General features: G+C 43.7%; 1 protein-coding gene across 2 annotated transcripts in view; it reads left to right on the top strand.

Moving 5' to 3' along the window:
* Positions 1 to 27,500, top strand: part of slc4a5b (solute carrier family 4 member 5b) — a 96,692-nt gene that overhangs the window by 49,859 nt on the left and 19,333 nt on the right. For both annotated transcript variants that reach the window (XM_063209981.1, XM_063209982.1), the window contains 7 exons: positions 870 to 1,106; positions 12,227 to 12,353; positions 12,640 to 12,800; positions 13,637 to 13,795; positions 17,539 to 17,594; positions 23,393 to 23,550; positions 23,832 to 23,919. In XM_063209981.1, the coding sequence (XP_063066051.1) occupies positions 870 to 1,106; positions 12,227 to 12,353; positions 12,640 to 12,800; positions 13,637 to 13,795; positions 17,539 to 17,594; positions 23,393 to 23,550; positions 23,832 to 23,919 (986 nt within the window). The remainder of the gene's footprint in view (positions 1 to 869; positions 1,107 to 12,226; positions 12,354 to 12,639; positions 12,801 to 13,636; positions 13,796 to 17,538; positions 17,595 to 23,392; positions 23,551 to 23,831; positions 23,920 to 27,500) is intronic.

Genomic DNA, 27,500 nt, shown 5'->3' with positions numbered 1-27,500 from the left:
ATAAGCACAAACAAGACGATTGCCTAGGGCGCCAAATGTCTTGGGAGGATAAAGCCTAAAAGTCCACACAGAATTAGAATGTCACACAAAATACATAAAACATTACAGTAAACCTTACACTTACAATGCTGTCAATGGTATTCATGGCCACTCAGTATATGTAGGTACCACAGATCTTAGATCAAATTGAAGACACTATGCTTACAGATGCGAATTTTGAAATTCACAAAAGGAATGGGGGTGCTTCCCAAAAGCATTTTCATTCTGTGATTGTGAGACAACTTTTTACTTTTTCAAAAACGGTCAACAGAACCAAACAACTAAAATTGGAGGAGTTTCTTCTACTTTATCAATAATCTGTTTACTGTACTCTTGCTAATGTCATGCAAAGGCATTTTTACTGAAATAAGGATTTGGATGTTGTATTTCCAGTTTTGACACACTGTGTGAAAGCATTTGAAAATAAGCCATAAAAGATACATTGTTTTGTTGCTGTGGTTATCCTGTGTGTAAAGGAAATGTTAGCGTTTTAGAAATGCCTTCATTGACTGCTAATTGTGTGAAAAAGGCATGTAATGTGTCAACTGCATGGCAATGGAAAGCCCTTGGTGTGTTAACTGTGTTAAGAGTTTTGCAAATGTCGCTGAGGATTGGACAAAAGCTTGTTAGCAATTGAAAAAAACTGTAACAGAGAATGGATGTGTGTGTGTGTGTGTGTGTGTGTGTGTGTGTGTGTGTGTGTGTGTGTGTGTGTGTGTGTGTGTGTGTGTGTGTGTGTGTGTGTGTGTGTGTGTGTGTGTGTGTGTGTGTGTGCGTGCGTGTGTGGTATGTACTGTAAGTAACATTTTCCTCCCTCGTGTGTTTTCCAGACCAGCAGTCCATCTACATTGGGGTGCCGATGCCGAAGGGCTACAGGCGTAGGCGGCGCCGCCACCGCCACGCGTCGCGCCACGCGGGCGAGGAGGGCCGTCGCGAGAGGCGTCATCGTCACGGAGATCACCACGAGCACCACTCCACTCGCGACGAGCACTATGACGACACGGCCTCTGAGGGACTCTCCCGACACCAGTCTCAGATGTCCCTGGCGTCAGACGTCAACTCCACCAGTGAGTGAAGGAAACGCATCCAACACATACCATGGCATACCGTACACACACAAGGGATGGTACAAACCGCACCGAAAACCGAAACCGTACAATTCACACACGATACGAACCGTGAAATGCAGTCCGTGGCAAACCGCAATTCCTGTACTGCCCAGAAAAATATGTAAAACAGAGATTCTAGGAGTATCTTATCCAGTCTCTCTGATTAACACATTATCATATAAGACCAATCAGAGGATGACACAATTAAAATCACACCATTTTCATATTATAAGCCTATACAAACCATATGTAGGATATTTAGTGATAAGTCTGATTCTATTAGCCACTTGAGAGGGCATTTGGAACAGCGCACATCCCACAGCCGCTGACGACAGCTGATTCAATTTGCGCATCATCACTTTATAATTGCAGTTATATAAATATGGTTTAATACTCCCAGTGCACCATTTATCATGAACTAAAAAAAAACGTATAGAACCGAAAACCGTGACAATGACCCTGTGATATGAACCGAACCGTGAATTTTGTGAACCGTTCCACCCCTAACACACACAAGTACTTTACAGACAGAAATGCTCATAGGCTCTGCTCAAAATATAATTTATTTATAACAAATACTATAAAATATGGTGTTGTATACATACTGTAAGTCAACTCCACCTGAGAGTGAAGGATAAACACCACACACACATTTGTGATTACATATACACAGTAAATCACCAGTTATGATAAACTGGATATTGTATTTATTAGTCATCTACACCAGTTAGTGGTACAGATACGAAGCAAAACTCAAATGCACAATGTAGACACAGAAACACTCTCTCTCTCTCTCTCTCTCTCTCTCTCTCTCTCTCTCTCTCTCTCTCTCTCTCTCTCTCTCTCTCTCACACACACACACACACACACATACACACACGTGGGCGCGCGCACACACTCGTGTCATGTGCGAAGTTAAGGAAAGGAACACAATGCCCAACTCAAGGCACACGCTATGCGCAATATGCTTTTATACTCTATTATACTCTATTGCAAATTTATGTAGTGCAAACCTAGGGCCACATGTGCTGTGTGTGTGTGTGTGTGTGTGTGTGTGTGTGTGTGTGTGTGTGTGTGTGTGTGTGTGTGTGTGTGTGTGTGTGTGTGTGTGTGTGTGTGTGTGTGTGTGTGTGTGTGTGTGTGTGTGTGTGTGTGTGTGTGTGTCTGTGTCTGGGTGTCTGGGTGTGTGTCGTGTGTATGTGTGTGTGTGTTTTTTTGTGTGTCTGTGTGTGTGTGTCTGAGTGTGTGTCGTGTGTACGTGTGTGTGTGTGCATCTGTGAGTGCGTGCCTGCATGTATGTGTGTGGGTGCGCATGGTGCATACATGTGTGTGTGTGTGTGTGTGTGTGTGTGTGTGTGTGTGTGTGTGTGTGTGTGTGTGTGTGTGTGTGTGTGTGTGTGTGTGTGTGTGTGTGTGCGTGTGTGGGTGTGTGGGTGTGTGGGTACGCATGGTGCATACATGCGTGTGTGTGTGTGTGTGTGTGTGTGTGTGTGTGTGGGTGTGTGGGTGTGTGGGTACGCATGGTGCATACATGCGTGTGTGTGTGTGTGTGTGTGTGTGTGTGTGCGTGTGTGTGTGTGTGTGCGTGTGTGTGTGTGTGTGTGTGTGTGTGTGTGTGCGCGTGTGTGTGTGTGTGTTGTGTGTGTGGTGTGTGTGTGTGTGTGTGTGTGTGTGTGTGTGTGTGTGTGTGTGTGTGTGTGTGTGTGTGTGTGTGTGTGTTTGGGTTTCATTAGGCAGCAAAGTCTTGCCTGACTCCAAGGTGGCCTGGGAATTAGATTGAGCAAGACCTGATTAATGGCACCCTGTAAGCCTTTTGCACTGCCCCCCCCCCCCCCACACACACACACACACACACACACCCCACCCCTTCCAACCTCAACCCCACCAAACAACATCAGGGATACCATCACCCATCACCTACCACCTACCCCAGACCTGGCCATTCTCAGGCCCCGTAAGCGGCTTATGACTTATGACAACCCCCCCCCCCAACCCACAGAGACACCACACACACACACACACTAGGGATGGCACAAACCGCACCGAAAACCGAAACCGTACAATTCACACACATACCGTACCGAACCGTGCAAGCCATCGCAAACCGCAATTCATGTACTGGCCAGAAAAATATGTAAAACAGAGATTCTAGGGGTATCTTATCCAGTCTCTCTGATTAAAACATTAGCGTATAAGACCAAATCAGAGGATGACACAATTAAAATCATACCATTTTCACATTATAACCCTATACAAACTATATGTAGGATATTTAGTGATAAGTCCGATTCTATTAGCCAGTGCACCATTTATCATGAACTTAAAAAAAAAAAAACGTAGAGAACCGAAAACCGTGACCTTGACACCGCGATATGAACCGAACCGTGAATTTTGTGAACCGTACCACCCCTAACACACACACACACACACACACACACACACACACACACACACACACACACACACACACACACACACACACACACACACACACACACACACACACATACACACACATCCCCGCTCCTAGGCCCCAGGTCAACAACAAGACACCCCTAACCCCAGCAGCAATAGTCACCCACAGCCAGACAATGCTTCTCAAACTGTTATTACAGCAGTGGAATGTAGGCTAGTGTAATGCTTACTGGAATATATGTAAACATAATACCGGCATCTATCAAAATAAAGTCTATCGAAAATATAATCGAAATAATATATATCGAAATGCAGTGATTCTATACATCTCTTGATGGTTTCATGAAGCGCAAGAACTCAATTTTGAGACATGTTTCGTGACCGGTTCTTCCAATTTTCCAACCCTCTGATTATAATAGCTTGTGTTGTGTTATGTCGGTGATATCAGATGGTTCATTTAGACTGTATTATTGTGTACTGAAGAGTTGTGTACTTCTGTGACAGGGGTTCCCAAACTTAACTATGACGAGGCCCCATATATACTTATACATTCCAGCCAAGGCCCCCCTGCCACACTATTTTGTCTGTGCTCCCCCTGTCACAACTAAATAGAATTAGTGCATTCCTAAACCCATTTAAGTACTACAGAACACATCATACCTATAAACATTGTAAAGAAGAAAATGATAACTCAGTCACAGTCCGCTATCAGTCTATCCTTTTCATAGCATGCCCAAACAGCAGGTAGCGCATGGACATATAGGCAAATTCTCCTATACCTGTAGGCCCACAATACTCTAGGTGTGTGAGTTAGTGCCCCACTGGGATTGTATATCCTATTTTTGGTTTATTTTGGTTTACTTTAGTTAATAAAAAAATTCAGTCATTATTCAATTATTTATTTTATTTCGCTATAGTTTTCCTGCCAACTTGATATCCCCTCGCGGCCCTCCAGGGGTCCCCGACCCCCACTTTGAAAACCTGTGCTCAGCAGAGCTTGGAGTGTGCATTATGTAAGGGTTAACGTTCGGCGAGAAGGTCGCTACCGTGGAATAGCAGCACGACAGAGAGAATCTTTAGACCCCGACGCGGAGCGGAGGGGTCTTGTTCTCTCTGAAGTGCTGCTATTCCACAAAGCGACCGACTCGCCGAAAGTTAACCCGCTTATTATATGGATATACTTAAATGACTCACACATGGCGGGGACATTTCTTTAGGCCTATTTAATGTTAAGATTGTTGCTGCGCAAAACAAAACAGTGCCGTTGTGGAACACCGCTAGGCAACAGCTAGGTAGCCAGGACAACAGGTGTTGTCTATCACAGCAGCTGATTAGAGTCTTGTTGAAAAGTCGCTTTAGCAGTGAAAAGTCTTGTTGCCATTGACAGCGGTCTGTTATAGACCAACCCGTCCGTTATCGAAAAATAACAGACGTGCGAACGTTGGGGAGCCCCGTTGAAATGAATGGAGCATTCGACTGATGACGTCACAACCATATAATAATAAAGCAATAACACCCAGAGAGTGAAGCTGCACCCTAGCTCATACATTATTAACACAGCCAGACATGGTCTAGACTACATTCCCTGTGTGACACAGCACTGCATGCTGCTGACGGCTGCTTACACATGTACATTCTCATGTCAAATAGTAGTGCTCCACACATTTTTTCTGACAAAGAAAAATGTCTAAGTTTACCTCCTTAAGAAACCCCAAGGATGTGAGTGTGTGATGTAGAGTGACCATAACTAGGGTCGTGGGTGTGCTCTGACATTTGCAACCCAAAAGATACAGGTTCAAAGCCAAGCGAGGCAATTCTCCTACGTATGTATTTTTATCAATGCCCGAGTTGTTGGGAAGGCCAGCCATGTGAGACAATCCGCATGATCCCCGGAATAGGTGACACTGGTAGGCAGGGATGGATTATGATTCCATGGGCCCCTGGGCCAGACAACAAGAAAGCCCCTCCTCAATTGGTGTTGCTAGTTCACAAAACGCAGTGCAGGGTTTTAGGCCAGGTGAGTCTATGTTGTCGGTAGGGTGCTCCCAAGAATATTTGAAAATACAGTTGTTAAAATGTTAATGTAGTTTGAGAGTGCAGGTATAGAGGCTAGCTTGAGCTTCAGGGCTCACTTGACTCTAAGGGCCCTTGGCCTGGGCCTAGTAGGCCCATGCAGTAATCTGTCCCTGCTGGTATGAGAGTTCCCAGTGATCGGTGAAGCATAGACGGTATGGTGTGGTATTGTATGGTATGGTATGGTGAGGTACACCTTGGTTGTGTGAAGGGTAAGGATACACTTACCACGGTATAAGGCAGTGGTCTCCAAATGGCGGCCCATGGGCCAGATCTGGCCCAGGTATGGCAAACATTTGGCCCGCCATGAGGTTGGAACACATGAATAACTATATGTATGGTATCTTTGGCTATACGGTCAGGCGATTTGTTTGGCCCTTAGCCTGATTTGCACTACATAATTTGGCCCTTGGGCGAAAATAATTGTAAGTGGCAATTACTAGGATTGTGGGTGTGCTCTGATTGCAATGCCAGTTTTGGTGTAATGGTTCGTTAGACCATGCAGTACATTACCACAGAGACCAGGGTCTGAACCTCGAAGTTGAGTGGGACAGCTCTCCTCTCTTCTTCTACAGACTACCCAAACCACCATCTGTTTGAGGGCTATGTACATGCTTTACTTGGTTCAATGGTAGCTTCAGAAACATGAAAGTGTTTATTACAACTACAAAAGACCACTTTTTGGGAAGCACTGTCATTGAGCTGGGCTTGGGGTATACTGTAAATGCACGTAATGAAAATATTAACCATTGGGGTAGTAGAGTGTTGGAATTTTAAAATTCTGCAAGGTCAAATGGCAGTAAAATCGAAGTGCTGTGCACATCCAAAGATAGTGCTAAACTGAGCAGAGGTACCAGCTTAATGTAGCAGGTGTTTCACAAGAGTTGTGGTGCTCATTGTTTGACTTCACTCCAAAATAAGACAAGGTTTCAATCCCACCATATCGTCATCAAGCCAGATCAGGACAGAAGACGGAATGGTGTCTTTAAATTCTTCCTGTTGAAATGGAAGAATGTTGGAATGGAAGAGTATAGAAACAAATAGATGCCCTTTATTCATCCTGAAAGTAAAATCCCAAAAGGTACACTGAGCACCTGGTTCATGGACTTCCTGCAAGTCTTGTTGACACTCTGCAGTGGTACCAAAATACTAAAGGTTGATTTGCGAAAGAGCGTGAGCACTTGTGTCAGCGTCCCTTTGTGAGGTAGTAGATGCAACTGGCCAATGGAAGAGGAGGCAGAAGTGGAGGTAGGGCATTCTTCAGGCGGAGGAGAAGGAGGAGGAGAATGGTGCTTGTTGGCCCTCTCAACCATGAGCTACTTTCGTCTTTTTTTTCTTTTCTTTGCTTTTCTTTTCTTTTCTTTCCTTCCCTCCACCCTCTAGCCTCCAGCGTTTAGCCATAGGGGATTTAGGCTGTCAGCTCACAGGGAGCTCAGGGCAGTCTGAAAGATCTAGCACACCAGGCAGGCAGGGCAGGCAGCAGGTTGGGACATTGCAGTCCTTAGGGAATGGTGCTGGACGGACGGAGGGACGGACCTGCGTGTGTACTGTATGTGTGCGTGTGTGTATTCGGCCAATGGATGTGCCTGGGGACATAGACTTCACATGGAGGAGCAGCCATAGCAGGACGGATTAACCAAGACCGCAGGCAACCAAAAAGCCTGCGCACATCTGCTGACAAAACAACACAGCCAGGAAAAAAAGAAAGCACAGAGCTTTGGTTGAAGCGAGAAGACGGGGTGTGCGTATGTGTGTCTGCGTTCCACTTCATCGTGTGTGTGTGAGTGAGTGATTGTGTTTGTCTGGGTGAGTGAGTGAGAGACAAAAGGAGACATGAAGCAAGATTTGGGGAGTGAAGGGAGACTACCAGGGTCTCCCATGAGCCTCCAGGAGTCGCTGATCTCGCTGTCGTCGAGCCTGGCCTCGCGCTGCACGCTACCTGAGGGCCAACGAGGTAATGGTCTTCATAACACCATGGCGACGTCATGATAACGTCATAGAAACAACAACAAAGTAAAGCCTTAGGTATACCCAGAGCTTTTTTTTCCAGCTCAGGGCAAAAGAGACAGTAAGGCCAGATGGTTCTCCTCATATAACCTCCTCGTTGTGACTTCCTATTCCTGCACAGACTCTTGACTGAGTATAGCAATTCACCTGTTTTAGCGTCACATGCTTTTAGATTAAGTGTTTCCTTGGCTGATGCGTATCTTGTATTCTTTATTTACAATGTAAGAAAGCATAGTGAGCTTGAGTGTGCGAGGATCCAATTCATGAGGAGTTATCTTGTAGTCTTGTCAGTACTGGGTTTTTTTGGGTTATGAGGTGCATTGCACATAGTGATTTATTGATACTTTTACTGTGTGAAGACATGGCTCCTACTGTAAGTTAGTTGAATGACAATGATCAAAGTGCAATGTGACTAAAGACTCTGTCATGTTGTAGTGTAGGGGCAGCCATGGCCTAGTGGTCAAGGAGATGGGCTTTAGATCAGAGGGTTTCAGGTTCGAATCCCACCCTTCCACTCCCTATGCCGCTCCATGGCTGAAGCGCCCTTGAGCAAGGTACCTAACCTCACAATGCTCCAGGGACTGTTACCAATACCCTGCACTTAAAATAACTGGAAGTCGATTTGGAGATAACAGCTAAGTCAGCTAAATGTAGTGTTAAGTGTAGTACTTTGTACGTAAAGTATTCCAAATAGTGAAGCTTTCCACAGTTGGAAAGGTGCACATTATGAGGTTGCATCATTTCACCAACATTTCGGCTTGTGTTTTTGTGAGTTATTGTTACATAAGGCGTCAGAAGAGAGTCCTTTTAAGTCCTATTGTATTGTTAAACAATGTTCAGTTGCCTAATTTGTCAAAATCCCTCCTGGTCCTCGTGTTCTCTGATTGAAAATGGTTTTCAGTGGTTCCATTGGGAAATCGCTTGAAACAAAACAAGAGCATACATGCGTAGTCCATGATAGCATGCAGGTTAATGCTTAAATAGAAAAATAGAATCATAATTTGGACTGACTGTATACTTTATAGTATACAGCTGTCATTCAGAGTAGCTCTTAAATGCCAAGTGCGCTTAACCCCTTAGCACAGAGCCTACGTTACCAAAGTTGTAATGGCTATGTCTAGTCTGAGACCTACTGTCACCAAAGTTGTAATGGCTATGTCTAGTCTGTTACTTAAGGCTCCCGGTACTGTCATAGCAATGTTGTTATGATGTAGTTGAGTATTTTCAGCAAATAGTGAATAGGCCTGCCGGCGACCCCATCTACCAGAAGAGGCTACAGAAACAGTGTGCCCATTATTGATCACATATTTAATGTAAGGAACACTGGGAAGTACAGTAAATATATATTTGTGGATTAATTGCAGAAGAACTACTGTTGTCATGTTGAGTCAACTCATTACTATTTACAACAAACTAATTACATCAACTTTGAAATATTTGCAAAAGTGTGAAAAACCCAAAACAATCCTTGACTCAACTTTACTCAGTAAAATCAACAAGATGACTTGATCGAGTTAAGTTCAGTCAACACAAACATTTTTTACATTGTATTTTTCTATGACCAGAGTGCATAGTAGTTGAAAGTAAGTGATTTGGTGGTTGGTAAGGAGTTGTATCCCACGGGGGCCAGAAATGTCTAAAAATAAGCCCTAGGGCCACATAGATGGCATTCCACAGCCCCACACGGGTGTCTGTACCACAGGATCAGCAGGGATTACACAGTGGCCGGCGGTCTCCTCTCACAGAGACGGGACAAAAACAACACCCACGTGCACCTGATCTGTGATGGGCTCTAGGCTACTCTAGTCTATACACCACAGGGTGAAGGGTCGCTGAAGAACACATCCTTGTATAAAAGCCATTGGCCAGGATAACAGAAAAGGGATAACAGCTGCAACACAGGTTGAGATGGGGTCGACAAGAACACGTCCTCTCAAGCTGTGTATTAGCTACAGGCCAGGGGCGGATCTAGACATTTTTGGGGCCCTAGGCGAAATGTAAACACAGGCCCTCAAAAGTCAAATTCTGTGTTTTGGTGCTATTTAAGTGTTTCGTCTTCGATTACTTTCCAAGTGACAAAGGCTACTATTTTGTGTGTTTACCGTGAATGGTGTGACAGTTGGGGCCCCTATGGAGGACAGATTTGGTCGGGGCCCTAGGCAATTGCCTAGGTTTACCTAATGGAAAGTCGAAAATTGCTAATAGATGTCGTCTTTAAAATTAGAATTAATTTATAGTTGTTCAATGTGAAGAATCATTTAAGAGGAACAATGAAGCAATGTTAAATGATATAGTTATCTATAGTTCTATCTATTATAGTTATCTCCACAGTGCTTTGATATAGATCTGGGCAGCCAGTTCGTTTTTGTTTTATGGCCAAAATGCCAAAATCATTGCATACCATATCTTAACAGTTAATATTGAGATTAAAAGCACATTTCGCTGTTGTTTATACAATGTATCCGCCTTTTTAGTCTGAATTACACTGCCAGCAGAAGAGTATTGTGCTACTATGCATTTGTTGTGTCTTTCTTAACGGGGACAGGGGAAATTGGAAGAGGGACCTAAGATACATTTCTTTGGCATCCAATAGTTTGTTGCTAATAATGAGCCTATAAACAAGCTTATGGGTATTTTTCAATTATGAATTTCCCAGTAAACTTCACTGAAGGGGAAATGTGTCACACAAGAGATCTCAGAGGGATTTCCCAAGAATGTTTCAAAATGTTCCCGTTATCCAGTGGCCTGCTAGGGTTCAACTGCTAGCCTAATGCTAAGACTGTTGTTATTGCTAAGATGAAATTATCTTGATGACACAATGCATAAGTAAAACCAATGTAGAGCCCTAGCACATGTTCAATGTGGTGTATGTATGCACTGTATATGTTCGAACTCATACAGTGCGGAAGTGTCCATGCGTTACATGTAAGGCTGTAACAATACACTCAAATAACGATTCGGTTCATATCACGATCTTTGTCCTACGATTCGATACACCCAGAGTTTTTAAAAATATATATTTTTAAACGAATTAACATGTGTTTCAGCATTTACAATGACTAGTGCAATGACAGTGTGAGTGCATAATGCCATGTTTATTACACTGCTTCAATATGATACTACAACTGGCATGGTGTGGAAATGGCCTAAAAGTCACACAGTAACACTACAAAAGGAACAGTACGTACATGTATCATATTTTCATGTTATGTTTGCCAGAGATATCTGACTCCAGCTGGCGTGCTTCGCAATGGCCTGAAAGTGACACAGTAACACCACAGAGAGGTCAGAGAGCAAAGGTCAGCTCATGTGCAGCTTTTCACTCCTCTGGTTGGGTGGTCCACATACATGACCATTCAATAAAGCTTCCTGGAAAACTAGACTAAATCCAGAGGCGTGCCTTAAGGCTGCGAGGATTGGGCTCAGGGGGGTAATATATGACCCTTTAAGTGCTTTAGGCCACTTTAATGGCCTTTGAAACCGGCTCTGCTGGGACCAACCTCAATTCTATGTTGTACTGTAATGGTGTCATACATAATGGAATATTTATTTATATACCATATGTGCTGTATTTATCGTAGGGGCACCCGTGTTGTTAAGTTACATAACGGCTGTGTTGCTCTTATGCTGAACGCACGTTATATTGGATACTAGGGTGTACACAGAGGGTAACAAATTTCCTCTCTAGCCATTTTCTTAAGATGACAAGGTAATATCAAAATGCATGCACACATCACCCTTCACCCACCAACAAAAGCTTTACTTTTATGAGATAGAATAACCATAACAAGAACATCGGAAATGAGCGGGCGACTAAGATGACAAAGGTATGAGGACAGGACATCAGTGACCTGAATTTAACCTCAAAACAGAACCTGAAGATAGGCTGTGTGTGTGTATGTGTGTGTGAGTGTTTGGATGTGTGTGTGTGTGTGTGTGTGTGTGTGTGCATGCGTGCACGTGTCCTGAACAAACAAAGCGACTGCACTGTCTACAGGGGTAGAAGAAGGAGAGAGAGCAATAGCAAGAGAGAGAGAGAGAGAGAGAGAGAGAGAGAGAGAGAGAGAGAGAGAGGCAGTATTGCATTGCAGTTAACACCTTCATCACCAACAAAGATCTCCAAGTGACTGCGCTGTCTATTGAGGGAGGACGATGAGAGACAGAGATAGACAAAGACAGAAGACAGAAAGAGAGCGGTGGAGAGAGTGGGCAACGTGCAGGTAAACTGTGTGAACTCTGTTACCCGCACCACCTCCTGGAGGGGGTCTCCATAGTCTCCCAAGCAGCTGAGCTTCTGCAATATCCTGGGGGAGGATGCTAATAGAGAGATTGTTTATTGTTTATTTTAATAATTATTGTTTTAATGTGCACTTATTCCAAAAGAGGTTTCAGCCAATGCTATGGCAATACAAAATGTATTTATTTTCATGCCAATAAAGCTCTAATGAATTTAATTAAATTGAATTGGAGAGAGAGAGAGAGAGAGAGAGAGAGAGAGAGAGAGAGAGAGTATGTGTGTGTGTGTGTATTGTGCAGGTTGACTTTGTGAACTCTCTTTATGATGTCCCCTACCCCATCCCTAGTCTCCCCTGCGGCTGAGCGTCTGCGCTGTCTGCTGGCGGAGGATGATGAGCCGACCCCCACCATCTTCACCGAGATGGACACCCTGCAGCACGAGGGCGGAGAGATGGAGTGGAAGGAGTCTGCCAGGTAAACACTGAGGGCATATCAGTAAATGCATGTGATTCTCTCTCTCTCTCTCTCTGTCTCTCTCTTTCTCTCTCTCTCTCTCTCTCTCTCTCTCTCTCTCTCTCTCTCTCTCTCTCTCTCTCTCTCTCTCTCTCTCTCTCTCTCTCTCTCTCTCTCTCTCTCTCTCTCTGAAAGGTGGAGTAAGCCCCACGTGCCCACCCTGATGTGTGTGTGTGTGTGTGTGTGTGTGTGTGTGTGTGTGTGTGTGTGTGTGTGTGTGTGCGTGCGTGTGTGTGTGTCTTATCAGGTGGGTGAAGTTTGAGGAGAAGGTGGAGAAGGGAGGTGAGAGGTGGAGTAAGCCCCACGTGTCCACCCTGAGTCTGCACAGCCTGTTTGAGCTGCGCACCTGCCTGCAGACCGGTTGCATCCTCCTGGACCTGGAGGGATACTCCCTGCCACAGATCATTGGTCAGTTATACTACTACCTACCTAGGGGTGTAAATCAGGAGTGAATTTCTCAAAACCTAAGTTGCTTACTACATTAGCTACTTGTTTTCAATGCATTTTCCCCTTTGGCAACTATCGAAGTTGCTAACAGGCTAAGAACTTCTCTTTTGAGAAACTCACCCCTGAGCCGTCTTGGCAATTCGATTCAATATCGATTTCTTATGCCAACGATTCGATTATTTTCGACACTGAAGATTCGATTTGATTAGATTCACTTCAATGGTACATATTTGTACCTTAACTAAGTTATGTAAAAAAAAAGTTAAATGAACTAAAACTTTAGTATTTGCATGCCTTTTATTTGAGATACAATTTATTTGTTATTAGCACAGTCAGTATTATCATTACTGCATGAGTAAAATAATATGCATCACAAAATGAGTGTAGCAATAAGAAACGTAAAAAAAAAAAAAACGATTCGTTGATTCTCTTGCAGAAGCATCGATGAATAAAATTGTCTGCAACTCAGATGTGGATTTTTAATTATTAGTCTGGCACCTTTATAAAGAAAAAAATCAACATCCACGTCTGAGTTACTTTGGTGATCCTCCTTCTAGCTCCTCCTTATAGTCCTATTACTTAGAAATATGACTTTCTGTTGTACTCGTACGACTCGTAGTGTGAAGAATTTATGACATGTGAATTATTGTGGTCGTATACTGTTGCATGGCCATTTCTTCCTGTGTATTGAACATATATGGATGTTATTTTATGTGATTCCTAACATTAACCCTTGACGCCTTGACCCATATCCCTTGACCTATAACCCAGTTGACTCTTGTGTGGTTGATGTTCAGATGACATTGTGGAGCGTCAGATCCAGGACGGCCTGATTGGCCCAGAGCTGCGGGAACAGATCAGCTTTGTGCTGCTGAGGAAGCATCGACATCAGACCAAGAAGCCCATCCACCGCTCCCTAGCAGACATCAGCAAGTCCTCCAGCCCCACGCCTGCCAGTGAGTCAGTCACACACACACACACACACACACACACACACACACACACACACACACACACACACACACACACACACACACACACACACACACACACACACACCACACACCACACACACACACACACACACACACACACACACACACACACACACACACACACACACACACACACACACACACACACACACACACACCTGTACATCAACATCAGACCAAGAAGCCCATCCACCGCTCCCTAGCAGACATCAGCAAGTCCTCCAGCCCCACGCCAGCCAGTGAGTTAATCCGTTAATCAGGTTAACTTTCTGGGTCCTGAACACCTAAAGTTTTGGTGCAAACACTTGTTGGTTAGACATTAGGTCCAGGACTGGGCACTGGCATGGTTCTCTGTCAGCCTCAACATACTATACCAACCTCTAAAAGCAGCTTCTGAGTAACAATAACCATGTCACTTGCCTTTTTAACCACCAGCATCCACACATCATAAAAATAACAATCTTGAAATCCTTGCTACTTTTCTAATTCTCATGCTATATCACTATCACTTCTGTATAACCTACTCACAGTACTCACTTTTTTCCTTAATTCTCTGTTGGGTCAGCTGTATATGCTTTCTCTTCCCTTGTTCTCGCTCTCTCTCTGGCACAGCCGAGTTCTTCCACACTCATCACCCCCTTGATGGCTAACATAACACCTCTCTGTTGGCCTCTTTTACACATGCACTTTCTGTTTCTTACATTCTACTCTCTCACTCTCTCCCTCTTATACCTCATTCTCCTGCCAACTTCTTTACTTTTCTGTCTCAAGAAACGTTCTTTATCTGTTATCTTTTTCACTAACTCTCTATTTCATTCTTCCTTTTTGCTCTCCCCTCTGTGTCTCTCTGTCTCTATCTCTCTCTCTGTTTCTGTCTCATTCTGTCTGCCCGTCTGTCTGCCTCTTTGTCTGCCTCCTATCTCTCCTCTCTCTCTCTCTCTCTCTCTCTCTCTCTCTCTCTCTCTCTCTCTCTCTCTCTCTCTCTCTCTCTCTCTCTCTCTCTCTCTCTCTCTCCATCTCTACCCCCTCCTCCTCCTCTGTCTCTATCGCTGTCTCTGTTTCTGTCCCGTTCTGTCTGCCTCTCTGTCTGCTTCTCTCTCTCTCTCTATCTGCTTCTCTCTCTCTCTCTCTCTCTCTCTCTCTCTCTCTCTCTCCCCCCCCTCTCTCTCTCTCCATCTCTACCCCCGTCCTCATCCTCCTCCTCTTCCTGTGGTGTGTCAGGGCGTAGTCCTAAAAGTAGTCCCAGTTCTGCCTCAGGTCTGCATCGCTCCACTGAGGACCTAAGAGGCCAGCAGAGTGCCTCCCATGGACGCCTGCGTGAGTTTTATTCTTCGCTTTCCTTCTCCTTCCTTCAAACCCCACCCCACACACACCCCACCCCCCCCCCCCTTCTCTCGCTCCCTTTCTCTCTCCTCTTCTCTCCCTGATTGGAATGTCTATCTTGGTGATCTGTTTCATGCCCCCCCCCCCCCCCAAAAAAAAACAAGCACATAAAATACAGCAAAACACAAAAGGAAAAAAAATACACACACACACACATACATATACACACACACACACACACACACACCAAGCATCATGTTTTACCACCATACAGTGATGTGGCATTATCATTGGAGCAAAATGTCCCTCATCAGATTTTTTTTTTTTTTTACAACGAAATGCATGATCACTGTCTGACAATTTAGACACAGAGAAGGCCATCACACATCAGTTCCGGCAATGTCAGATCCGCAAATTTCAGTTGCCCCCACCCCCTTTGCAGCACACTTTATGTAGCAAACAAGCAGAGAAGCAGGTGAATTCGGCAATTTATTTTAACAAGCGGCTCCAACAAGAATAGACCTCAATCGTAATCAACAGCTGAAGTTGGTGGACATCAGTGCATGTGTGTAGGATTATATTACATGTAATGCATTCAAACCTAAGAAACCTGAAAAAAAGATCTGCTGAATGCCTACGGTAAATCCTTTTTGGGGATACAGTAGGGGCCCTCAGCCTATTCTGAACCTAAATAGCCAAAGCACCAGGGCTTGCCACTGACACCTGCCAACCGGCCAAATGCCGGTAAAATTTGGCTGTGGCTAGTAACAGTGTCAGTGTCACTATCCAATTTGACTGGCAGCTTATTCCTTGGTATAACATACACATCATAGTAGATATTCTGTTGTTTGCCCCTTCTGTATCAATTATTTGTATTTAAGTTCAAGGTCAGTAACTCAGTTGTTATTTGCTTGATATACTTCCATTTAGAAAGCTATACACTCATCTTGCTTTAGCACCTCATCATCTGAGGTTAGAGGTACACTATCATGAGACAGGAAAAAAAATCTGTGGCTAATAGATCACCTGAATGGCTAGTGACTTGGGAAAACCACAAGCTACATTGGCTGATGGGTGAAAAGGTTAATGTCAAGCCCTACAAAGCACATTTAAAAACCAGGACCCTCATCTTGTCTTGCATTAGAATGTGTTCATTCAGTTCTAACATACCTACATTTTTTATTTAAAAAGCTCTAGGTACCTTGGTCAATACAGAGTATATGCAGCATCAGGGATAAATGAGTTTAAAAAAACTGGAATTGAATGTTGGGAGGGCAGGACTCTGAGCTTTGTTAGAACTGGTGTGCAGTGGCCCTCACTCACTCAGCTAAAATATTGACAGATCCCCCTCTGTTTTTGTTTGCCTTGCCGGTGTTTGTCCTTGTGTATGTAACCTCTTCTAGAGAATTGTCCAGTTTTCCTATCATCTGTATCTGTTGTATCATCTGTCATCTGTTCTGTTTAGTGTAACGCTTTGTGCCTTCTTATCTTATTAGATGTGTTCTGTGCTACACAGATAGCCGTCTAGCTTGGGGGGGGGGGGTTGGTGTCACACTGTCTGTGTGTGTGTGTGTGTGTGTGTGTGTGTGTGTGTGTGTGTGTGTGTGTGTGTGTGTGTGTGTGTGTGTGTGTGTGTGTGTGTGTGTGTGTGTGTGTGTGTGTGTGTGTGTGTGAGAGAGAGAGAGCGATTGGGTTCTTCTGTGGAATAAACCGTGGAACAAAGCGCCAAGTGCTGCCCTTCACCTGGGTCAAAGCATTGTGTATAGTTAGTTTGTGACAAAGATTGATAGCGAGAAAACACAAACAAAAATGGGGTTGTGTGTTTGTGGTTGTGTGCATGTAAGTTTGTGTGCGTGCGTGCGTGCGTGCGTGCGTGCGTGCGTGCGTGCGTGTGTGCATGCATGCATGCGTGCGTGGGTGCAGGGTTGCGTGCGTGTTCATTTGCTGTGAAAGTTTGTTTTGAACCCCAAATCACACCTGATCTTTGTACCTCCAGCTATAGATCTGTTAGCAATCCAAGTTGAACAGGCAAGATTAGGATCTCTCTGGTTTTATACCCTGATACAATGTGCTGCAAATTCACCTTTATTACCATAATACAACACACTGCTATATTACCCAGAGTCACAACTTGACTGTCTGGTAGCCATAATTTTTAGTAAATAACAAGGGCCATGTCTTAAGACTTTAAAGTTGAAGACCTACTGTAAAACTCCCACTGTCATTGTAACACAGCACACCACAGCACACAATGCATGCATGGAAATTGCATTTATGCCTCATCTGTACACTGGGGAAGACCAAGTTGCGCCCCAAGGAGGGCAGTGTGGTGGGACGGTATTCGCTTCACCTCTATATATATTGTTTTTGTCCTGTTTCAGATCATGCTCAGAGTCATAGTATGACCGACATCTCAGACACCCCCAGCACTGACCAGGTAAGGAACTGGCACGCCAGTATGTTCTGTCAAGCCTTCATTATCACTTACCCCTGCTGAGTCCAAAACTCCCACGTCTCTCTTTAAAGTTTTCGTGTTTAAAAAAAAACACTGAGGAGTCCGGTTGGATATTAATGCCCAAATGTATCTCTCTAAAGTGGGTCATATAGATTCCACTGATGCTGTACATTCCACATCTATTCCCCCATCCCCTTTTCCCAAAAATCTAGGCCAGGGACCGGAGGCAAAGGGCATGGGGCAAGGGGACAAGGGGGGTAGGTTTGTTTAAGCGATGGAAGTTGGCAAGGTGGCTGAGTCAAAGTTCATTGTCAATGCAATCAACTTACATGTGTTAGCATTGACAGACATACGTAACTCTTTCGACTAAGGATAGACCGATATTTGCTTATTTTAAGTCTATCGGTATCGGACGATACGCGTGTGGTTTTGGCCGATGCGCAATATTTATTATTTTACGTCATTCAGGGTTTTTTTAAAAGCACCAAGACACTTTATTTTTTTATTACTTGATTGTTAGACATTACTTGATTGTTAGAGTGGGTGTTTAAAAGTTCTACCTGAATTTGATAATATTAAAGGAATGTTTATTTTTAACTGGAGAGCTGGAATATTTGTCTCGGCCCCAGGTATCAGGTATCGGAAATCAGGTATCGGCCAAGGGTGATGAAAAAAAAAATCAGTATCGCATCGGCCATTAAAAAAACCTGTATCGGTCGACTCCTACTTTCGACTAGCATGAACTGCATGAGTGAGAAATAGAGATAGGCCTAATGTTATTACTAGATAGTGTGTAAAGTCTATTGTTGAGTACATTTGTGGTATTGGTGTATGCATCAATATAATATATAATTTTCTCTTTAAAGGGACACTGTGTGAGATGTTTTAGTTGTTTATTTCCAGAATTCATGCTGCCCATTCACTAATGTTACCTTTTTCATGAATACTTACCACCACCATCAAATTCTAAGTATTCATTATGACTGGAAAAATTGCACTTCTCCATGGTCCGCCATTTTGAATTTCCAAAAATAGCCATTTTTAGCTGCAAAAATGACTCTACTTGGACCATACTAGAAAATATTTGTTTATTACTTAGTAAACTTCATGTAAAGATAAATGCAATAAAGGCAATAGGCAGCCCAGTTTCAATGAGCAGCATAGTTGCAGTACCTTTTTTGACCATTTCCTGCACAGTGTCCCTTTAAATATCATACAATTGATAGTCTGCATCCCATCCCTTTAAGATGTATGGAAGAATTATCTCAATAGTTTGAGTTCTTTTTGGTTCCCAAAAGGCTTGTATACAATGAGCAATAATCAGCCCACTAGACTCTGTCGTTTAGTACACGTCGTAGCCTACTACTGTGTCATAACAGTATAGCCTATACAGATGTGGCTAGTTCTGCTGCCTCTTGAATGTGGGTGAGTGTGAGTGTGTGAGAAGGCGATATAAGATCAATGTCTGAAGGGTCTATGTTGGTCCTTGTATAGGAGCTCCTGTTTCCCACGGCGCTATGGCTTTGATGCTAATCCCAATGTACTCACTTTGATGTGCACCCCTGCACCCCCACCCCCTCAGTTATGGCTTACTATCATTAGCAGTAGCTAACTAGCACTTGAGAACTCACTTTGATGTATCCACGGGCCCTCACCCCCTCAGTTGTAAACTAGCATTAGCCGTAGCTAGGTCTTGTTAGCATGCATTCATGCTTTTGGCCTGCTTTCATTTGCCTGGCTCTTGCCCGACCTGTATTTCCGTGCAGCTTTGTGAGCTCCACTACTAGGTCTGTTGGTGTGTTCCATTATTCACCCTCTGTACTGTGTACCTTGTTTGAGTGCAGTGAAGTACCCTTTCCACCCTCCGCAATTCACGAGGCGAGTACATTCCGATTCCCGTTCTGTCTGATACACTTAACGGAAATGACGGTTGGTCGCGTGTCATCCGAGTTTACCAACCACCAATATGCAATTCAACACGGAAGGCACTGTTCCTTATGCTAACACTTTTTAAAGTTACCCCTGCCTCTAATACACATGCAGATTGTCTTTGGAATCAAAACTATGCTGTTATCACGGAGATTCAACCGTTTGACAGATCTGACACTCAACTACGTCACAAACATGGCGGCCGTTGAGTGCGAAAAGTGTACAGTAACACCACACTTCGAAAAATGGCCGTTTTGGGGGCGTTATCCGGGTAATTTACAGTACACTTTACCGTCGCGATTAGAAATGGAACACCCTACGTACCCAAACACAGTGCGGAAAGGGCGGACAGTACGAGTATTGGAACACAGCAAGTGAGAGCACGAGTTGGCTCCGCCTTCAGAAAGCATGGCTTTATCCATCATTCTGCCCATCCTCACCACCAACAAATAGCTTCAAAAGACGTTTTCTGTTGATCTCTAAAGCGTCAATATAGTCTATAATCTGTCCTGCGATTCCTCAATGCGAGATGCCATTGATATTGCCATTGGTTAATTTTCCCAAGGGTATAGTTAAACCATGGTAAAATCATTAATAGAACCATAGTTAATCCACAGTTGAACCATAGTCGCGAACCATGCCCAAAAAACCATGACAACCATGAATAACTTATAACTACATGAGACAGAGGACAAAATTATGGTTAAAAACTCTCCGACCCAGCTTGCCAGTATGTGACACTTTGACCAGGCCTCAATATGATGTCAAAGGATCCCCCTTTGTGTCGCATCATGATGCATACCTCTCTGTGCGTTGCATAGTGCTGCCACTGACAACACGATGTTTAAGTAATCGTTAAAGGAGCAGTTCTGTCAATTTCAATGTGCTTGTAGCAAAGGGGAGTAGAGTTGCCCAGCTGGGACTTGAACCCTGACCTTCTGGGGTAGTAAACCAGGGCTCTGACCGCTACACCAAAGAGCCAGGCTCTTTGGCATGTTAGTCAGAACACACCCACAACCCTAGTGATGGCCACTCCATCACAGTGCTTTTGTATTGCTCATGCTACCCTTGACTTGTCAGTGCCCAGCTGCATTTTTCGGCTCAGCCCTTTCCGAGATCTTAGCTACTCTAATGGGGGCAGATTTTGTTTACATTAAAAACTTTCTTAACATAGGCCTACTCCAAATATTTTCCCAAAAGGTATCGCTGTTTGCTAGTTGTCTGCTGATGTTGCATAACCTTTTGGATGTTTTTGGGAATAAATAAAGATGTTTTTTTATGTAAACAAACACCTGCCCCCATTACAATGACCAGGATCTCGGAAAAGGCTGAAGAAAACAAAAAAAATCCTAGGTACTGACAAGTCCAGGGTAGTGTGAGCATTACAACTGCCTGTTGAAATTGGCTGAACTTATCCTTTAGGTTTAGGCAAATGTTTATGTCTTGGCAGGCTGGCCTTATGCATCACGATGCACCACAAAAAGGGAACCTTTGGCAACATTATATTGAGGTCTGGTCATAGATATGTACTTTTGGACACTGGGTGTGAGACTGACTTGGGCACAAATGATAATTATTGTACATCTGGCAACACTGGGCTGTACTGGTAAATTGGCTGGCTGTCTGGCTGGCTGCAGGGGTCGGTCCGGGGTCAGAGTGAGGGGAAAAGATCTTGTTTATTCTCAGTCGAAAGTGAAGTGACTCTGAAAGTAAAGCGGCATTAACGGATTAGGGGGCGACTCTGACCTAAGCACCAGCCACTTCATAGCCACGTGCTACACATGCAGACACTGTTGTTGACACTATATGTGTCTATATGTCTGTCTCTCTGGGTGTTTATGCACAGTAGGTGTGTGTCAAAGTATGTTGATATGTTGATCAGTTGAACTTATATATACTGTATTTGTGAGTAAACAAGCATTGTTTATGGGTTTGTGTCAGTGCCCCTTTAGATTTCGAATGTGTTTGTGTGTGCCTGTGTTTGTGCGCATGCGTGTCTGTATCTGTATGTGTGTATGTGTAAAGGTACATACGTGTGTACGTGTACATATACCCAGGGTGCGATTTGTTGGAAAACCAGAAGGGGGGATATGCTTCAGATTTTAAGCAATATCAATGGAATTACAATGAACTGTGATTAAAACCATGTAGAAAAAGTGGTAATATCAAAACCAGAAGGGGGGACAATCCCCTCCATCCCCCCCAACAAATCGCACCCTGCATATACCTGTACTATGCATGCACTATGTATGAATATAATACTGTAGTATGTGTGCATATTGGCGTGGGTATGCTATGTACTCGATTGTGCTGCACAAGTTGTTCTGTCATATTGTGGGGCTGCTGTACAAAGCAAAATCAATACTGTTGGCCTCGTGATTGTCCTTTCACATGCAGTGAAAAAGCTGTCGATACTCTATAGATCTGTTTCTGACGTCCCACACATCCATTCACTGAGCCCCTGGTCTTTTGTCTGATGGGGGTTTTTCAATCAGATACTGAAATTGGAAAGAGGGCTATCGTTCTGTTGTGCAATTTTGGCATGCAGATCTAGTATTTGTTTCCTTCAAGGCAATGTCCAGTAGGTTTGGTCTTACGGTATGTCACAGAATAAGTGATGTTCTCTCTTGGAAGACGTTTTTGGTTTAAGTCAAACTTCTTTCTTTCGGCCCTACCGTGGCTGACATGGTGGGGCACTCTACGCAGCTGACCCCGGCCCGGGTCCTTTACCGGCCCCTCCCCGTCTCTCTCTCCCAACTGGCTTCCTGTCTCTATTTCACCGTCCTGTTTGAGAAAAAAACAGTAAAGGCTTGTAAAGCCCCCAAAAAATACCCTTGGCCCCTGGCTTCATGCCTTGGTGTTGCCCCACCTCTATTAAGAACACAATCCAGTTTCCCTACAGAGTAACATGCAGAGCATTGTTTGTACGTAAGACTTTCCCCCATTCAACATCTCGATTGCAAATGAGACAATGACCTTTGAATTGTGATTTTGCCAAATATCGAATGCAAACTTCAGTGACCCCAGCGATCAATGACGTTGAGTCTCGCATCACGAGGCCAGAGGCCGCACGCCACAGGAAAGGACAGGTGGAAGTAGTTTGACTACAGAGAGACACTGGGTTCTTTCTAATATGCGGACTCCCGTCCTCCCTTGCGCACTTGCCTCCTTGTGGCCATGTGATGACATCACTGACAACAAAATTGTATTTCAATATCTCGCAAATGCTCAATTATAATGTTATTTTCTCATTTTCAAACTGGATGGTGAATGAAGAACAGTCCCCCAAAAGTTGTTGTGGCTAGGCTGACAGTGGGGAAACTTTATTATTTTCTCCACAGAGGCGGGGCGTCAGTGAAACGCGAGGCCACAAGCACAGACAGAGGAAGGAAGTCTGCATATTGGAATCCACCCACTTTGCTCCTCCAAACTTGCTTTGTGTGGCTGTAGCCCATAGAGGGCAGCAGTGGGAAATAAGCAGTAGGCTACCCCCCTCACCCTGTGATCCTTTACAATCTTAATTCATCCCTGGCTGCTTTACCTAATGGTTATGAATTTGTTTTTAACCCCCACTCCCCCCCCCCCCCCCCCCCTCCCCCCCCCTCAACTCAACAGCTGTGGGTATCTGTGGAAGGTAAAGCCTACATAGCACTGCTGAAACTCAGGGACATGCATAAATGTATGCAGTACTTGTATCTTCTGTTCACAGCTCATGAAAAAATCCTAACTTTGAAATGTAGGCATCTTTATGTGGGTCTTGCGTGGAAATCTTACACACCATTAACAGGTTGGGGCAAATACCCTCAAACTCAGGTGTGTAAATGTACGGCTGTCATTTTTGCCCACTGCAGCTGAAGAACAAGTTCATGAAGAAGATCCCACGCGATGCAGAGGCCTCCAACGTGCTGATTGGAGAGGTGGACTTCCTGGAGAAGCCATTTGTGGCCTTCGTGCGATTGGCTCAGGCCACAACACTGGGCGGGCTCACCGAGGTGCCTGTGCCAACCAGGTATGCTGCCATCAGTAGCCATGGGAACCAAAGCAACCGTTTGATGATAACCAAAATGACCAAACTCTTCAAAAGTGTACAAACAGAACAGGCTTTGTTCAAACACAAGGCTTGTTTGAATGTATTGTCATTGCATATTGACGTGTCAAAATATATACATTGATTGGCTGTAATGCAGTTAAAGACAGTGGTGATCACCTTTAAGACTTTCATGTGTAAGTAAACCCTAACATAAGTGTGAAACACTGAAACACTGAGTATTTCTCTCACTATCTCTCCAGGTTCTTGTTCGTGCTGCTTGGACCTCCAGGCAGAGCCAAGTCCTACAATGAGATCGGGCGAGCCATCGCAACACTCATGGTGGACGATGTGAGTGTGCAGAGCTTGTGGGCTTGACTGTACTACAAAGTCATACTGCAGTCTTTGTCTTGTCTTGTGGCCAAAAATCCTTGCTATTAGGAAAGTACATACAGTCTAGTCACCAGCACATACCCTGTACTTGTTGTCGAAACCTATTTTTTTTAGACCCCCTCATATGTCTAGTTCACAATAAGAGATTACAACACATTGTCTCTTGACTGTTTTTCAGAGGTCATCTTGGAAACAGCGCAGTAGCGATTTGTTCAATTCTGACATTTGACTGTTCACATAGCATTTGAACCAGACATGATACAAAGACAAATGAGACCACTTTTCCATACAATTTCAACATGGGGAACTACACCATCTTGGATGAATGGCACCAGCTAAGCAAATGTTCACAATGGATGGTGAAGCACTGGGGTCAGCTCTATGTTCCCACAGCCCATTGGCACCACAGCCCATTGGTCCCACAGATTATTCTAGAAGAAATTATTCAAATATACAGTAGGTCCTATGTTCCACAACTCCATGTTCCCACATTTCTGAGTAAACTGAGAGCATGTGCCTTTCTCCTTGCCATGGAACATGGGGCCTAAATTTAAATAACACCTTAGAAATGTGGGTACATGGAGCAGCTGGAATATCCTGTGGAACCATTGGGCTGTGGGACCAATGGGCCTAAAAAAATAATGTTAAAAATCTTAGTGATATGGGACCAATGGGCTGTGGAACCAATGGGTTGTGGGAACATAGACACGCTCCCGAAGCACTTACCCTCTCGAGTTTACACAGGAAGCCATGGCGTTAGTGGGCTTGATCAGTGATCAAGGATAGGTGTTCTTATGTGCCTCCACAGAGATTTTGTGTTGTTCACTCTGTTTCTACACCAGCAATAACATCAGTGCTGCTGGGTGTTGTGTGTGGATGGTAAGTGAAGGGTGTTGGGTGTGTCCTTGGTTTTGGGTGTGGAAGTTGACAATCTCCGAAGTCTTGCTGCCCATCAGCAGGAGGTTCTGTCTGTACCACACTGATAAGAACGTCAACCTCTTTCTTGCTGTGAGTCTTGTCAGCCCATGGTGAGGACAGCCATTAGAGCTGTGTCATCTGCAAACTTCCAAAGAGGGTTCTTGCTAACAGGTTATCGTGCAAGTCTAGTGTCAGCAGGGTGCAGAACAGAGGACTGAGCACAAAACCTTGGGCCCTGTGCTCAGAGTTACGGTAAACAAGGTGTTGTTGCCAACATGTTCTCAGCATTTGCTGAAGAAGTCTCGCGGCAAGTTGCAGAGGCTGGTGCTGAGACCCATCGTGTACAGCCTGTAGATGAGGTACAGCATTATGGCAGAGAACGCTGAATGGAAATCTATGACCAGCAATTTATGTCACAGACACAGTGTTTCTCACAGATGTGTCTGGAAAGAGTAGTGTGCATGTCCAAAGGTTTTCTTTTATTTTTAAATTGCTGTCTTTGCCTTTCAAAAGATGCTCAGAGCTCTGAGTGTTTGTGGCATCTTTTGGTAGCCATGTTAAGTTTACATACGTAGGTGTTTGGGAATGTGTTCTACCATGGTTGCTTTTTCTGAACAAAATTACAGGAAAATAGTCATGTGTAGGAGCTGGCTGATGTGTTGCATGTTTTAAAGTAGTAAAACGGGTGAATTTGTTTGAGAGGAATTCTGCTCACTGTGCTGCCAACAACATGAGTTGGGAAATATCAAATGGAAGTATTCTGATTCTTAATTTTCAAAATTGCTTGAGAGTGGGAATTTCACACTGCTGTCAATTATATACAGTGGTGCAATTTCTTAGTCACAGGCCTTTAATGTCAGCATTATTCGATGAATTCCATGAATTGATAAAGTCAGAAACATGGAGTAAAACATCTATATTGCTTCACTACTGAACATGATTCTGAGTCTACACATGGCAGCTCAATTTCAGAAATTTTGGCCATAGTTCTAATTCAATTCAATAAGTTATGTTATGTGGACAATGGATTTCCTCAACATTAGAATATATCTCCTACCCATCAAGTAATCATGGTATTTAGAATAGTACATGGTGACAATACATATCAAACATTGCTATTGTCACTGCATGGTAATTTTCAGACAACGGTCATTTTGTGGGCCTTGGTGGCCATCTTGAAAATGAGGCCTTTCTTGTTGTCAAACTTTGGTTAACATTTACTGAGTTTTAAGGACATCTGATGCTATTGTAAGCCACTGAGAAACCTGTTTTAAGATGTTTTGAGGGGATGAAGTCATCAATGCATCATAATATGCTGTTTGTCTTGACCATGAATAAGCATAGCCTTAAATGGTTGCAGGGATATTTTACTGTTAATGGCTGTATGTATAGTAGTCACCTGAGGTCAAATAATGTACTCATAAATACTTGCAATTAGAGTCATCTTTCAGCCTGATCTCCAAAAATTCTGTGCTCCTGGACACGGATGTTAAGGACACGAAATCCGTGTCCAGGAGCACGGATTTTGCCAAAATTCCGTGCTCCTGGACACGGAATTGTTTTCCGTGCTCCAGGACACGGAATTGTTTTCTGTGATGGGCACACGGAAGTGCTTTCTAAAGGCTATTACCACAACACTGTGTTAACTCTATCATTAGAAAATACATACCAAATGCTAATCCTAAACAAAATAATGCTATAGTTATTTAAGTTGTGCCCTGACCAAAACATTCCCTAACCTTAACCTGTCATTAAAGACATATTTTTGAGAAATACCTTTTCCAGTTGGTTGCTAGGCTATCAAATTCATATAATGAATGAAAGAAAAATAGCTGTGCCCAGACTAAAACAATCCCTAACCCTAACCTGTCAGTAAGAAATATTTTTTTTAAGAAAAAATATTTGAAATGAGAAAAATCCTGAGGAAACACAAGACTGTGGAAACAGAGCTGTGGGAGTATAGAGAGAGCACTTCTGTGTGTCCATCACGGAAAATAATTCTGTGTCCAGGAGCACGGAATTTTGGCAAAATCCGTGCTCCTGGACACAGATTTTGTGTCCTTAACATCCGTGTCTAGGAGCATCGAATTTTTGGAGATCATGTTGCATCTTTGCATTGTTTGTGAAAGCCTACACACTTGTTCCTGTCAGGATTTGTAGAATAGTTGATAACATTTGGTCATTTCTGTCCTAAAAAGCAGTCTAAACATGTATCCATGAACCCATTGATCTTTCCAATCAGTTCCCCATGTTGAACGTACAGGTATATGGAAAAGTGGTCTCATTTGTCTTATTACCATGTCTGGTTCAAAAGTTATGTGAATAGTCAATGTCAGAATCACTATTGCAGTTTCCAAGATGACGTCTGAAAAACAGTCATGGGACAATTTTCTGCAATGTTAACATCTCTTATTATAAAGTAGACATAGGGAGGAGTCTAAAAAAAATAGGTTTCGACAACAAGTATGGGGGGGGGGGGGGGGGGCGTGACCCTCCTCTGCTGACTAGACCAATAATGACATCCCCAATATTAAGCATAGACATACTGTAGTTCTACTGGACAGCATGACAATGTTAAAGACAGTTTTCTCTGTTTATATGGTTATACCATTTTAATATTG

This window comes from Engraulis encrasicolus, chromosome 11, assembly GCF_034702125.1.
Source record: "Engraulis encrasicolus isolate BLACKSEA-1 chromosome 11, IST_EnEncr_1.0, whole genome shotgun sequence".
NCBI lineage: Eukaryota > Metazoa > Chordata > Actinopteri > Clupeiformes > Engraulidae > Engraulis > Engraulis encrasicolus.
The sequence above is the reverse complement of the archived record's forward strand: the minus strand, read 5'-3'. Positions and strand labels throughout refer to the sequence as shown.